Genomic DNA, 16,514 nt, shown 5'->3' with positions numbered 1-16,514 from the left:
GAAAGAGCTGAGCTTGCAGTGCCTGAAGTGTCACTTATGGTTATAACCTCTGCATAGCAACCAAAAGACTGAAATTGTGGACATGGGAGACCTAAATGAGCTTTGCTGAGTGTCTATGCTCACAGGGTGCTTGGATAACCAAAAGAAGCTTGTACTGTCTTTGTGCTGAAAGGAGCCAACTGAGATTCTCTGGGGATCTCACCGGGATGAGTGAGATCCCCAGAGATCTCACTCATCCCGGTAAAAACTGGAGAATACAGACGACAAAGTGACGTCTGGGCTACTATGCTTACTATGATGATACCGCCACCCAGCCTATTAAATTATGGAAAATAGCTGGATGGATAGATTGAGCAGGAATCTGATTCAGTCAAACCTAACTGTAATTTAGTTCATACAGCGAACAGTGATCTTAATAAACTAGCTTTGTCTGGCTCCCCAGGCACCATTTCTGCCACCAGTCATTTACTGAAATTCAAAAGCCTCAGCAACTGTGATTAAACAGAGCAGCCCCTGTTTGCAAAGCAATATCACAATCGAAGCCAGTGTGCACTGCAGCAATCACTGCAGTCATCCACTAATAAAGTGACCGGAGTCCGTCTGGGCCAGCTCAGTCAGCAAACAAGCATCTTCTACAAATAGTGTTTTATTTACTTATTAATAGTTTTATTTATTATGCAATATTTATTTATGCATCTTTTTCCTTTTTCAGACAAACAGATAATAAAACATGTTTAGTTAAGCTATAGCGTCCAATGTAGGTTAGCAGCTCTGACAGACCAGAGCTGTTATTCATAGGGCTCAAGATTGTCTAAGGCCCTATAAATAATCAGCTGTAAATAACGCAAAAACTGCCAAAACGTGGATGCAGAAAGAATTTTAGAAAAATTAGGCTTTTCCCTATAATTATAAGTGTTTTTCCTAATGGTCTACACACAGTAGCTACAGGATATGTCTATTACATGATACACCCTTGAAATGGTGAGGTTCAGGCACCAAAGCTACATGACTAGGGTTAGGAAAAAAATCAGGGGGGTGTGTCATATAGTGGAGTGGGTGTGAAATGTAGTCTGTGAGACTGCAACCTTCATGTTTTTTCACAGTGCTTAAGATAACACACACACAGAGGCAGTATACTAGCAATAGCTCCCTTCAACCAACTCTAAGAAGTGCAACCACATCAGCAGATGCAAGACGCAACTTTGTTGAAGACTTTGTGGTTGTATGTAGGGAGTCAGATATTCTGTTGGAAAAAAATGACAAAGCTACGTCCATTTCTGGTCAAGCATCATAAACCTGAACGTTACAGTACCCCCCGTCTGACCCACTCACATGGTGTGTTAGAGTTGCATATGGAGGGAGGCTGTCCTACAGAAGATTTGTTTGTTAAAACAATAGTGCATGCTGTGCTACATCAAATTCATTGGTGTTTATTAGATTTTGAATATTTTCTAATGGATTTATTGAAATTTTATTCATCCATCATCATAGATGTTCTTTCTGGCGACAAAATTCGCTTACATTATAAAACACAAAATTCAGATAAATTTAAATGGAAAACAATGAATCTGGAAAAAAATTCAAAAAGATTTCACTGCGCCCTACTGGCTTTGGATCTTTCAGCTTTGAGGTGCGAAGCCATAATGAAAACATCTTAAGCGAGGCTACCCATGCTTCCCGGCCTTCTGGTCCCACTCACATGCACTGTGAAGTTGGTTGACTCCTTTGAGCGCCGACGCACTTCTGCAAAAGCCATAGTCAAACCTTTCTCAATGCTCTCACTGAAGTTGCAGAACCGCACATCTATGTGACTGGGAACAAACTGTAGCACTGCAAAGAGTAAAGACACGATAACAAGAGCTTAAGATCACATTTAAAATCAAAAGGTTATCACAAATAACTAAATATTGAAAACAAGACAGCTTGTTGAAAGTTAATTTACCTGTGTGGATTTGATATTTACGATCTGGTGTTGTCCAGCTGGGAGACACAGACAGGAAGCGGCGCCCAGACCTTCGCAGAGCATTGATGACAGATATGGCTGTGTACACAACTGGACCAGATACCAGCCGAAACACAAACTTTGGTGGGGGGTCCACAACCTTAACAGACAAAGCAAGAATATATGACACAGACAAATCACTCATTGGAGTCATTCATTCACGGTTAAGCGGCTTGTGTTAAAAAAGCAGCTGATGTCATCGTGGTCTTGTGGATCTTGGTGTGACTACTCTTGTGGCTTGTTTATCACACAACCACCCGATAAAAGGGAAGTGCTCTGGCCTTCATGGCTTTCATCGGCCATCATTGTGAGGTTCATACACACACTCATACAAATACAATACTTACAAACAGGCACACAGACAAACACTCATTGACAAACAAAAAGCAACATATACATTTCAGAACCAATTTATATTCTAATAGGATCTTTTATGCATTATAATGTGCCTATGTTGCCATTGCATGTCCTTCTTAATTGCTCAATAAAGGCTAAAGCCTTGCATGGTATTACTTTCAAATTAATAAAATAGCTTAACCGCTGTTAAATAAATATACCTGCAGCTCCACAGACTTGTTGAATTCCCCTTTCAGGATGTCTCTCACTTGAGATTTGGCATATCCAACAGTGGCCCCAGAAGGAAAACCTGCAGAAGAAAACATGAGAATGGTTATAGTGTCATTTCGTTCAACGAAAGTTCTCATATATGTATATTTCAAATTCAAATGACAGTTAACGTCACAATTTGCAAACATTTCATACACTATGGATATAGATTACATAAAAATCTGTTTGTAATTTTACAAAAAATTAGGTAAGGCAAAAACTTACCAATTTTTACCAAATAAGCAGGCCTTTCAAGGTTGCAGAGGTACTGTTTTGATATTGTCACTGTACTTGTGCTCTTTCCACTAGTGGCAGAGATGATGTTGACACTAGTTGAGGCTTCAGTGGTGGCAGTATTTCTAGTTGTGGCTTGATGAGAAGTAGGGGTGGCAGTTGTAGTTGCGGGTACAGCAGAGACTGTATTAGCTTCACTGCTAGTTGGAATCAAGGTCATTGTGGCTGGGATGTCAACTCCATCTTCAGTCCCCCCCTGATCACCCAGCACGTCTGGGGGGACCAAAGTAACATTAGACATGGGTTCAGTTGAAACTACAGTGATATTGAGAGTTTGTTGAGTTGTAATAGCAGAGTCTTGGGGAGTGAATTCTGTTGTACCAGCAGTGGTGTTGTCAGCAGTTTCAGGTTCAACATGGGAGAAGGCTACGGTTGCAGTTAAGACAGGAGTGGCATGTATGGTATTTTGCTGAAATGACTCTGTAACAAACCAATGGACATCTGTCAGAGAAGATGAAGACATTACATCATCCGGCAGCAAAGGTGTGGCACTGGGTAGCGTAGCATCTTTTAATGCAGTGCTGTCCAGGCCTACAGTTAGTGTAGCTGCAGACCAATCTGTAGTGGACACTTGATTACCCCAGTTGGACGAAGAGGGATCAAAGAAGTGGGTTGGGACTATGGAAGGATCCAGAAAAGGCTCAGAGGCATTGACCAGCTGAGGGCTCTCCTCTGTGGTTACTACTGTCGTTGATTCATCATGAGGCTCAAACCCTGACAAATCACTGGAGTACTCGTCCTCAGTCAGTTTGGTATCATTGGTAAAGCTGCTGGTGGGTGTGATGTCTGTGGCACTGATGGGCACCATGGTAATGTTCCCTCTGTGTTCAGCAGTGCCTGAACTGTTGTTCTCCTTGGTCAACTGAGTGGTGTAATATTCCAAGCTGTTCATGTCAGGTAAGAGGACATCTGTGGGTTGAATTGTGAAAGTATCGGGCCAATCTATGTCTGATGCGTCGGGTACATCACTGTTAGATGTGGGAGTAGGTTCCATTAAATAGTGAATTGAAGAAGAAAAAGGGGAGGGATAAATGGATTTTAGTGCAAGAGTGGTGCTAGGTGCTGTCATGAGGCTGGGAGAAGGTGAGACATGAAGAGGATTCAAGGATGTAAGGGATATGCCTACTCTGGAAGGGAAGGATGTGTCATAGCTTTCTGTATAGTCCTCCAGATCATACGAGTCAGATGGCACCTTGGTTACCAGAGAGTAGTCCTCTCCATCGGAATTTAAGAATGACATTGTTTCCAAGTAGTCCCCAGACCCCCAGTCCAATTCCATGGTGTTGGTGGGGTAGAAGTCCTCTGGAGAGACCTCAGTGGGTTCAGATGAAGGGAAAGTAGAGAGGGGGGAGAGGGAAGGCACATTGTAGCCAGGGCCCAAAATCTCATGTGGGTTGGGTAGCATTTCTATGTCATGTGCTGGTTTGTTCTCGTCCAAGGGGGCACTGCTGGGGCTCAGCTGGTTCACATCCAGGATATTATTATAAGATTCATCTGCCAGAAAGTCAGTGAAAGCCAGTTTAGGGGACTCAAGAGGCTGATCAGGAAGTGAGGTCATTACTGCCAGTGTTTGTTCTGATGCACCATTCTGTTGCTTGCTGAAAGTTACTTTCTGTTCAGAAGTAAGACCTAGCAGAGGTGTTGCTGACCTTGTAACAGCATAGGGGCTTAATGGTGTTATGGATATATTTGACTGAGACTGCAGCTGGGATTTTGTAAGTGCTGGCGAGGAAGAGGAAGACTGCTTTGCAGAATTTGTCCTGGCAAGCTTCCAGTTTGTAGAGGGTTTAACTGGTGCCTCGACTTGTGGAATCGACTCCAACACAGGTCTGGAGGTGCTTAATGACGGAGTGGAAAGAGGATATGCTTCTTCTGCAATGGGGTCATTAGCTGTAACAGATTTGGAGTTTTCAGAAGCAAAAAGTCCCCACTGAAAATGTGGGATGTCTGCAGTCTTAATGTCATGGTTTGGTTCAGAAATGGATAGCAGGGCACCAGGTGAGTCTGGGCTCTCAAAGGCAGTATGATCTGAGGCTGGTAAGGCTGCTGGTGATGACCCTGTTGAGCTTGAAACATCTCCAGGATATCCAATGGGGTGGTGTTTGGAGTCCAACACAGACTCATCTGCAGAGGAACAAAGAGAATGCTTCAGTTTAGTGTTGAATGAAAGAAATAGTCATGCCTGAAATCAAACAAAATAAATTACTGGGATGAGGTCTAGACTGTGATTACAATTAGGCTGCTTCTATTAACTGTTATCATTCACACACTCAATCTGATTTCTTTTACTCACCAATATGACTCTATTATTGCTGAGAGGGAGTTTAAACAACTCTTTTCTGCACAACTTCTGGATGTAAATGACTTGGGAAAGCAGTGTCTAATTATACAATGACTAGGCAATCTGTTACCTGATATAACTTCTAAGATTGACCAAATGAATATTGATATGTGAGGAAATAACAAAAAATACTGGACATGCTCACAGGGATGTCTTATAGGATTACTATTCATCATCATTCAACACTGGTTGTCTCTGGAGTAGGTCTCTGGAGGTCACAGTGATAAATAGACTACATAGTGCAGATAGATACTTCACTGAAATTGTAGGAGAAAGTTGTGGTGGGTTTAGGATGTTATATGTAACCTTGGCCTGCATACATAAAATCAATACTATATTGACAGATGATGCATAAACTGCAAGTATTGATACAGAGCGAAATGTGAGATCTATGAAATAGTGTAGCTGGTTCACCAGAAAACATTTATTCTACCCCACACTACAGGAACCTGCAACATGTGAACATGTAAAAAGAAGACAGTTGACATTTACCACTTCACTTAGTGCTTGATGACTCCTGATTAGACCTGGTCAATAGTGTAATATCCCATTTGCTTTAAGTGATTACAAAATGGAACCATTAACTCTGACCAAAATGCCAATAAGATGACGGAGTAAGGAAACACTCACAGGCTGTTATACTGCCATGATAAAAAGACCAAGCTAGGTTACAATGTGGAATCAAAAGCTGACAATGACCGTTTCCTCTCTTTCAGTATAGTAAGGGATTATGCTGACATACATGCACTGACCATATGTTCCACAATGAAAGAGTGGTCATTCTCGCTCAGCACTTCAATGGCCTGGGCTTTTACTGATGCACTCTAGGGAGAACATCTTATATCCTTTTTTATGGTACCTGACCTTGAAGTGATGGATGGTGACATTTTCAGCTCATCAACTCTCTTACATACAACACTTAAATCCGTAAGGGTGACATTAGACCAGCCAAAGAAATGTAGAAATGGCAAATGTGGCTTATGCAACACATCTCTGACTTCATTTGAGTGCCAAAGGCCTTTCTCTCCATATTGCATAACATATCATGCATGATTTAATTTGGGAAGGGCCTGGCTTACACTACATGGTAAGGGTCTAACAGTTTGAAAAGGGAAGGGAACATAAACCACAACTTAGAAAGTCATGGTAATAGACTTTTAAAAGTTCCATGTAGCTGTTTAAGTTTGTCTATTCTATATGCTCAAATGTGCATCATACATTTTCCATTAGAATAATATTTAAAGCCCAGTCAGAAGTTTCATGGTTCTGTTGAATGAAACCTTTATAATGTGTGTGGTTGGCTCCACAGTACTGTTACACAGGAGCTGTTAAAGATAAACGGGATGGATTAAGGGAGATGAGTTAAGGTGCTTGCTTACACTAAAGGAAGTGCTATGCGATGGTTCATGGGGTTAAAGAATCAGGATGAACCATAACCGATGCACAGAGCATACAAGTGTAAACAAAGCACATCAAGGAGCGAACACACAATAATTCTGTTAAATAAGCTCAATGCAGACCGCATGTCTTAAATTTGTCCTTGAAAGTAGGTCTGCTTGAACAGGGCCAAACTTTAAAGGCACCATTATTGCCACTGCCAGTGGCAAGCCACCAGCAGCCTCTACATAGTGACTCAGCAGCTGCTGGTAATATTGCTGCTCTTTGTAGTGCACATCAGCTCTGCAAAATCATACACACTTGAAAGTAGCTCCAGAATCAGCTGAGGGTGAAGATTATTTTTAACGCAGGGAGCAAAGAACAGATCACTTATAAAAAGCATCAACAACAACAACAAAAAACCTCTGAAGCATCATCTTCAATTTACTGCATTGCTCCATATAAGAAGACTGCCTCTGGCTGGGCCCGGGAGAAAACTCCCAACTTAATTATAACCTACACTAGTACCTTAATTGAGTCAACATGCTATTATAACAGAGCCCATTGGAAAGGACTTGGAAAGGAAAAGCCAAGGCTTTCTTGTCTGTGGGCGAGTCTGTGCTGCGCATTCTCCAAACTGCCACACAGCTCCTTGTCTACTGTGCCAAGTGTTTGAACCCCTGGGGACGTATCACACAGCCGGGCAGATGCACACATTAGTAGCACATTGAGGGCAGACCAAGGAATGTTCTTCACCATTAATAGGAGGATCTAGTCTTGTGTCCTACGCAGGCTGTTAACTGAGTTTTCAGTTTTGTGGGGAAGTTATAAATAATCACAAGAACAGAGTGTGGGAAGGAGAGGCCACAGCATTTGGTGAGCTGTGCTCTTCTACACCTAATTGTGTGACCAAACAAATATGTTAAATGCTACGGATATATAAAGGAACACATGCCGACATTATAGACAAGCTCTGCAAGGCCATACATGTTGGAAGAACATGCTGATATTTGAGGTCATACTGTGGTATATGACCCCAAAATGTCACCTCATCTCACCACACCCCTCCACTGACAAGCTAATTCATTTATAGTCACATTTAGGACAATTAAACATGCATGAATGCAAGATAAACCCAACCAAACTAATTAGGACAAAGACCATTATTGGCAGGTGATTGACGATAATGTTAAGGAGAGTACAAAAATCAATACTTTCTTTCAAAATAAAGCACTGTGTTTAGAATCATTGCTGTTGATTAATCCAGATTCATAAGATTAAAAAAATGAGTGTAAAAATATCAAACAAAAACTAAAATCCAAACCTGTGGTAAGTCAAAGATGGATTATGATTGCAGAAAGACCTGGCTGGTTGTTCTTAATAATTGAGCAGGCATGGTCTTAATACGTGATGGCTTATCTTAGGTAATGACAGTCAGAGCTCAGCACGACAGACAGCAGCCAGGCATAACAGCAAGTGAAACTGGCCTGAACTGGGGCTGACATTACAGCAAGCAGAAATTGACAAAGGCCTTCAAGACCAAGCCGCGCTGCCACCTGTCCCCCGAAACATGAGTGTGTCACACTCCGCTGGCCACTCATTGTTGGGCATGTTCGTGAAACTAAGCACTGATACCCATGCAGAGGGAGACCTTTAAATATCAGGTCACGAGAGAATAAATGTCAAGTTCTCATTTTATGCAAAATGAGCAGTGCTCTTCCTGATCTCACTCTCCTGGTCAGTCACCTTTTCTCTTTCTGAAGGAAACAACAGATCAGGCTGTTATCGTATTAGCGATAAATAGACTATACGACTAGTATAGTATGACTAGATTCTTATAAATAGTAAAAGACATGAATGAAAAAATATGGCAGTCTCATTATTCCGACAACACTGTAGAATTAATCTAGTGAGATTTTCATTTATCATTACAGGACAAATCCCACGCTAATGACATTCCATTTCCATTCATCAGCCCTTGATGTTATCCTAGACTTGGTCTAATGAATAAACTGCCTGTACATGAGCTGTACTAAATTTGCATTTGACCAAACTGACAAGTTAACAAATCCTACATGTCCCTTGTCATTTACTCTTTGCCTTCTCCTATATGTGGCTTATAAACAGGTAGTTATTTATTGTGTTATTACCTTTAATCAGTTACAAGATGTACAGCAGCGACTGACAAGTAAATGGAAGCATTTAGTGTGTCAGGCTTTTTTTTTATATACCTTTGGTGTTCCTTACAAGGTGGTGTAGAGCATCTTTTTGCTGCACACTTATTAATAAATTTCCACCTAAAACAGCCGATTCAGTGAAAACCCATTAGTAGATATTTAAGCAGATGATGACACAAAAGCAATGCTCTTCTTGTGGCTTGGTTGGTTTGGTCTACTTCCGTTTATACATCTGGTCACAGGCTTGGATCACTGCCAGCAATCATGGAAAAAGGATTCTGACAAGAGAGATTATTACTGCTGTTGGCTGATCTGATGTTCCTTTCTAAAATCCCCACAATGGAATAAAAAGATAGGGTGGAGAGACTGTGCTGAAGGCAGACACAACTTCAGGCATCTGAAATAGCACTAACCCATTTACCCAGGATGGATATTGGCAAAATCTTATGAGATCTTGTATTGAATCATCACAGCTCTCCACTAACCTATATTATGTGTCTGACTGTTTAGAATAGCTCTACAGAGACCCAGGGTGTCTGAATAAACCAGGTTTTACATATGCACACTTAGGTCGCAGAAGAAAACCTGTTTTTTTCTATATGACTCTGGCATTTCCATCAGTTGATCATTTTTGTTTTGCTTGCTTTATTTTACTTTGTTTTGGTTTAATTTAACCTTTACAGAATGCTAACAGTTCATTTCTTAAAGGGCAGTCACAGCAGGGAGATTTTATTTCATAGCCTCCTCCAACAGACAGATGACTAAGAACATGTTTAGCTACATTTCATAATATAGAGGGCGAGAAATGTTTAGCTTTGACAGTTATATTTATTGCAGTGCAGCTGCAAATGTCACATGTGTGTTTATATATAAAGAACAAGGTAATACTCTGAACTGAATGAGTGTACACTAACACAGTGAAATATTTGGGTATGTTAGAGTTGACAGACACAACAGTTAAGTTGGAAGCTGCATTTGCAGAACATGAAAAGGACAACAAATGTGTTTCTGCCTCCATCTGTTTTAAGGCAAGTGGTTTGGTGAAGCCCAAATAAGATTTGCCTGGTGAAAGGATGAGTATGTTTTTGAGTGCATGAGACATTACTTCCAAGCTAAAGGCAAGCTGTACGGGTTTCAGCACAGACACATTACACATGAACAGAGAAACACACACCACTAAGATATGAGGTCCAACTGACTTGTTCAATGCTGATTTTTGGGGCATTTTATAATAACCAACATAACTTTAATTATCAGCATAAGGTACCTATAGCAGATATCAGCCAAGCAGCTGTGAAACACAGACGTGCCCTTGTGTGTGCACATGCACACACCACACACAACAATGCACGCATGCCTATGAATGTGTGTCGAGAAACCTGAGATACCGATTCCAGAGCCTTCTAATGATATCATTTCCTATGTTTGCCAGACTCCTTATTGCAAAAAAAAAGGAATTTAATGGTTGTGTAATTTGAAAAAAAGAACAGAGAGAAGAAAGGCTCTTTTGATATTAATGCTAGCTAACAACAACCCCACACATGGTTCTGTTTTCAGCTAAGCCCGTTGCGTGACTGACTCTTTTCAGTTGGCAGGAGCTGCGTATACGGAGTGCAGTTCAACAATCAAGATATGGCTGTGTTGACATTTGGTTTATCGGGAAAGCTTTTAAGATGGGAAAGATTCCATTGTTTTTATCAGTGGTGTTCAATTAGATCAAGCTCCCTGCCAAAGCCCCCCACCCACAGAAAAAAATAGTGTGACTTCATAAGGGGTGCATTTATTATAGACTTACAGTTGCTTTCCAGTTCACTTACTTGTCAAATTTAACCTACATCAGTAAAATATTAAAAACTGATTTAAATCAATAACATAAAGGTTAGAAATACATTTGAACACTAATCCAAATCCTGTCTACAATCCAATAGGCCAATGCAGTATAAAGTTTTGTAGTTGGAGGGGTAGCCAACATCTACCATAAATGAATTTGATCTAATTTGGCCAAAAATTAGTATAAAAATTGAGACCGGACTAAGGTCATGCCTGCACTTCATGATATATTTATGTGACCCTTGTTTTGTTTACCAGAGGGAATACTTTTTAAGATAAGAGAAAGAGGAGTGCAAAAAGAGGGGGGGCATGATAAGGCGTAGCAGAGCGGAGTACCACAAGAGTCCAACTGAGAAGAAAGAAGAGAGGTAGCAGAGGAAGAATGAGGGAATCTGAGTTAAAGGCACAGTTAGCTACAGGAAAGCTGACTTTCAGTGAGTCTTTAGGGATTTGCGGCATGCTGGGCTACTGTATGACAGATTTAAGGACTTAAGTTCATAAAAGCTCCATAATAGACACACAAAGTCAAAGGGGTCTCCCTAGAATTCATGGCTTTGATGACAAATTTCAAGAGCTGATTATGAATGCATTGCCAATATGTCAATCTTTAAGAAAAGCCCTAAAATGTGGGTACACTCCTTCACTTTCTGCAGTCCTGATTTTCTTCGAAAGACAGGAAGGCAAAGACTTGTAACCAGAGAGGCCCAGAGGACTGTGTCACTCAGCAGCCTCCTCTACCTCTGCCTCCTCCTTCCAGCACAGGCCACTCTCAGGCTTTAGGTCCTGGGAGAACAAACACTGTCTGCTGGGTTAGGTCAAGCTCTCTTTGAAGGTGGCTGTTTTCCAGCAGCTCTAAAAGTCAACATGTGAGCAGAAAATGGAAATATCTGTGCAGGCTTAGGCAAAATACTTACTGTTTCTTAGTAGTTGTTGTAATGTTGAAGTCCAAACCAAAATGATGTAGCCTGAAGTGGCTCAAAAAAGGCCAGGCTGAACCCCACCATCTGCTCTGATAAATATATAAATAATCATCTGCAGTTCATTAGAGCACATAGTGATTTGGGCTCAGCACAATATGGCCTCAATGTTGCCTTCTGTCAAATCATAAACTTTGTACTGCACATCTCAAGCTCCCAATACTGACAGGCCGTTAGTACAAGAAGCAGTCAGAGCAATCTATTTGGAATAAATAAAGATTTACTGCAGGCTTGTGGAGCAACAACCACTGTCAAGAGAACTGTGTCTATCACAGTCTGAGAGATATTAGCATTCTTAGTTTTACAGCTGTGATTACAGACACAGACAATAATGAATAATTTTATCAAAAAGAGTGTAAGTGCCTGAATGATGGTAAATCATATGGTAAATAAACAAACTTTTATTATCCTGCTACATTTTTGCTACATACAGGCTTAAGATAATGGCTGTGGAGCTAGAAAAATGCTTGCTATAATCATTGTATCCTTTAAATGCTGTGCAATGGATGACATAATGTTTATCATCATGTATAATCGTAAAACACTACATTTCTCATTTCTACTTATGTCATCATAATTGAGTTTCAAATAGTATGGTTAACACCGCTGACAAATCATATCAAGGTAACTTATTAATAACTGGCAAAAAAACAAAACAAATGCAAAGAAACACTGGTAAGTTGTTTCAGTAACTGATCAAATAAGATTGTTGTTACTACACAATATTCATGCTATGTTTGGACACTTGTAGGATGCTGAAACTGCAGTGGAAAATTGCCTTGCTAGAGCAAGGGTACACAAAATCACTAACAGATGTACATTCACAAGCCCCCACTATGGTACCCTCACATCACAACCTACCAGTATGATGCAGGTAATGGCAGACAACTGGAAAGAATTAGGTAAATGAGAATGCAGCCATCCTTAGAATAGTTGACCATCAAATAACTGACGTATAAATGTGAAATCGGAAAAGATAATGATGGACACTTATTAACAAGTGGAAAAAAACATTAAAAAGCTGTTTTTAAAATGTGTCCGTCTGCTATCATTGAGGCTCCCTTGACCAGCAGACCAGCTTTCATTGCTCTCCACACAACCAAATAATGCTGGGACAGGCCAGTCGGCAGGCAGGCAGGCAGCGAGGGTCAGCCACCGGCCGCTTTCCAATAGATCTTTCTGGTCAAGCTGCAGGCCTGGTGAGAGCAAAAGTACCCACACTGTTTGGCTCTTGATAGGTTCTACCCATTGATCTGCAACTGGCTCCCAGCTCTAATGAATAATGAATGGCCATATTGTCATCCCACACAGATCACATTTCACATGGCAACGGACTGCACTGGTAATTAGCCAGGACTTTGCTGGCCTGCAGCTTGCTGTGCTGAACTTGCCAGCCACTGCACTGCAGAGAGAGGGATACTGCTGAAGCAAAACTGCAAGGCCCCTTTATGATATTATCACATATAAAGTTCATAATTACATCCTACAAATTTGTAAAACCTTTCATTTTAGATCCAGGGTATATGTGGAACTATTTCTTTCGCAGAAACTGAGCAGAGGACCAGAAAGACCAAGAGAAGCAGAGAAGAAAGAGGAAAATTACTGTATGATGTCAGGTCTGGAGGAACAATTACACGTAGGTCGCCATGCTCTATTTGACCTAGAAACTAGAAAGTGTGCTTTCTGAGCCTGTACGAGGAAAGCTGACTGACTGGTGATTTCACAGTTGAAACAGACCATGGAAACACAGTTGTCATTCTGTGCATAAAATAAGCGAACTATATAACAGTGGGTAAAGATGAGGAGTACCTCCTGTCATACAATAACTAGGCCTATTCTCGCAAATTCTCATTTAGGGGCAAAAAGTTTACCGTAATACTTATTGTTTTATAGCTCATTTTTGCATCACAGACTGATTAGAGATATGAAATACAGAAACATAGTTTTTATAGTTTAAAAACTGCTGTCTTGTGCAATTATGTCCAAGTTTAAAGTTAAAGTTTAAAGTGATTGATTTTAGCTTAACTAACTTACCTCTGTATATATAATACTGACCCACAGTTTGCAGAAAAGGTCATACTTCTTGCCAGTACTTCACTTCACATTGTGAGATATTCACTAAATCTTTATCAGATATATATACATATATTACAAAAAATACCTAAAATAAAAGACGTTTGTGCCTTAATAGAAATAGCTTAAAAATGTGGTAAAAGCCAGTATTCTGAAACGTCAGAGGATAGCACTTTTAAAGGAGCAGGCCAAAACCAGAGCAGTGATGCTTCTACCACTGAATGTTTCAAGGGCAAGGACCAATCCATTGTTTCCTACACTGAAGCATTCACCATAACAAGAACCAATCTGTCAAACAATCTGCTGTCACAGAGCTTATACCAGTGCTTCCATTCAGTGACATAAGCTGGGCAAACATCTTGTTTACATTTATTTAAAAAGCTGTGAAATGAACAATAATCTTATGGATGTTCTACTTCTTACAACTATTTATTCTTAAACTTAGGGCACATCCCTTAAAATGTTTCCATTGTGCATTAATGTTAGCACCAATTTAGAGTGCTTAAATTCAGGTTAATTCAGAACAGCATACAGCTATCTGAAATCTGTCCAAACCATGTCTAATAACTCTATTCTTCTGTGATGTAGCGGTTTGCAGTCTGCCACGGGAGAACTGCCAATATGACACTCCACAAAGCGTTGCATTTAACTTGTGGGATCATCACAAACCATGAGGACAGATCGACCAAAACTACACTCTTTGCTTTGGCAGACGATATCTTCCTGTCAGAGACAAAACAACCGTGATAGATCCCCTGTCCCAGTGACACATTCCTATGAAAATACATAATAGGAAAAGCACTGCAAAATGTGTGCCAACTTTCAATTTTTCTCATTCTATTACACAGATTGAGTCGACTGGTCAGACTGACCCATCAAGATGACGTCGGTGTCAAATTGCTCTTAAAAATATTTAAGTGAATGTGCACTTGAAACCCTGAGAAAACGGCAGTAGAAACCTCTTTGTGGTTTCAGTGTATAGAGTTGTTTGTATAACTGTCCATAACACCCACTAAAAGCCCATCCTACCTTTAGGAAACCCATCTAATGGAGGTGTGTAATAAGAGTATGGGTTTAGATTTAAGATTTACTGATTTCCTGCACAAAGCCTTCACGCTTGCATTTACTGCATAATCCTATGACAATGTAAAATCATGAGTTTTTAGCTTCTCTTAAAGCATGTTCTTTTCACTGGGCAATGCAGACGGGGAGGGGTCTTGGTGGGATCATGTCAATCTCTATAAAAGTAAGCCTGGGGAAACACCCATCAAGTGGATGGATTTAGACCCTTTCTCTTTCTCTAATTACTGAAAATTGGTTTAACTCTACAGTCTGTGTACTGTAGGGATAGAGTGACTTCACCGCTTGTGAAAATCCAGAATCAAACATTTAAGTGTCTTCATTATAAATGTCACAACTATCCAAGGTCATGGAGCAGCCCTGACTTTGTTTATATGAAAATTAAGACATTATTAAGTTCATAATGAGATAAACTTCCAGACATGGAAGACTTTCTGGTTTCAACATTACATAAACATTACACACGCAACTAAACTGAAGGTAAGAAAAACACAGAGTTGTGCTATTAGGGCTATATCCTTCTTATTGGGGGGGATGACAGGCTTTAAACAGAAGAGTTGGCAACAGTGGCCTGAAAGTCAGGGCAGCACGCTTATGACTGGAAGGTCGTTGGTTAAGCTGGCCTTGAGCAAGGCACATAATGACCCCGACTGCTCCAGTGCAGCTGCTCAGCTGTCTGCAAACAGGACTGCGGTTGTACTAAACATCTCTTTAGACGTGACTGTGTGTAACTGTGTGAAGTACTGCTGAGAATGTGCATGCATCCTCAGCAAACCTACTCTAAGTGAAAGCTTAAAGAAAAAATAAGATGGTTAAAACCTCTGGGGAAATTTACAATGACCCTGCACCGGACATGCAGTTCAGACAACAGATAGTTGACTGTAGGCTTCTGATTTCTCTGATACAATCCTCAAGAGTTATCCATTACCAGAAACTAATCCATCACGACAAAGACTAGGTTGGATCGTGGATGCCATTAATACATTTGCCTGCAAGGAAATATTCAACAGGTTTATGTAGCTTTCATGTTTAGTGTAATGCATGCACTTATTCAGCTGGATTAAGTGATACACAGCATAAAGATGTTGGATTGTGTTACAATATTTGAACCTTACTGTACCATATTCACTATTTTGCCAACTCTTAAACTAAAATGACAAACTCAATGGATATTTTTTTCCTTCAAGATTACCTCCATAAATTGCTTTTGGTTTATCACCTAAGAGTGCAACACTGAAACACTACAAGTGCAACACACAAAGCACACTTGACATTGAACAAGATACTGACCTGCGTCAGTTATGTAAAACAAGGTAAAAATCAATGGATCATGACGTGTGAGTCAGCAAAAGGTGTTCCCTTACCTGCAATAGGTGAGTCAGCTGCGATCACTGTTACCAAGAGTGTCATCCCCAGAAACACAGCACGCTGGCCATGGGCATGCACAAGAGCCTTGAGCATCACCACCCAACCCACAAAGGAGACTAAACCAGCCATGGTATGGCAGGGGTAAGGTCAAGGCATTTCACCAGGTTAAGGAGAGATGATTCATTCCAAAGAAATAATCGAGCTGTGGGTTACTTCGGGCTGCGTGGTTTGGTCTCCTTTAGTTTAAGGCCCCTCCTTCCATAACATGTGCTCGCGATGAAGAATGGCTGTTGAAAACAAAAGAGTAACAGTGTGACACTCAAAACAAAGCAACCACATTTACCACTACTACTTTACCATCACTCCATTAAACTGTAAACAACCACTGC

The 16,514-nt window shown here is 40.6% G+C and overlaps 1 protein-coding gene across 1 annotated transcript in view; it reads right to left on the bottom strand.

The window, feature by feature from the left end:
• Positions 1 to 16,254, bottom strand: part of si:ch211-1e14.1 (UPF0606 protein KIAA1549) — a 33,411-nt gene extending 17,157 nt beyond the window's left edge. The window contains exons 1-5 of the mRNA XM_041939500.1: positions 16,122 to 16,254; positions 2,834 to 5,026; positions 2,560 to 2,648; positions 1,943 to 2,102; positions 1,700 to 1,830 (exon numbers count right to left, since the gene is read on the bottom strand). Of these exons, the coding sequence (XP_041795434.1) occupies positions 1,700 to 1,830; positions 1,943 to 2,102; positions 2,560 to 2,648; positions 2,834 to 5,026; positions 16,122 to 16,254 (2,706 nt within the window). The remainder of the gene's footprint in view (positions 1 to 1,699; positions 1,831 to 1,942; positions 2,103 to 2,559; positions 2,649 to 2,833; positions 5,027 to 16,121) is intronic.
• Between the last annotated feature and the right edge of the window lie 260 nt (positions 16,255 to 16,514).

Source organism: Chelmon rostratus, chromosome 6 (assembly GCF_017976325.1).
Source record: "Chelmon rostratus isolate fCheRos1 chromosome 6, fCheRos1.pri, whole genome shotgun sequence".
NCBI classification, from domain to species: domain Eukaryota; kingdom Metazoa; phylum Chordata; class Actinopteri; order Chaetodontiformes; family Chaetodontidae; genus Chelmon; species Chelmon rostratus.
This window is presented reverse-complemented; position numbering and strand designations above follow the sequence as displayed.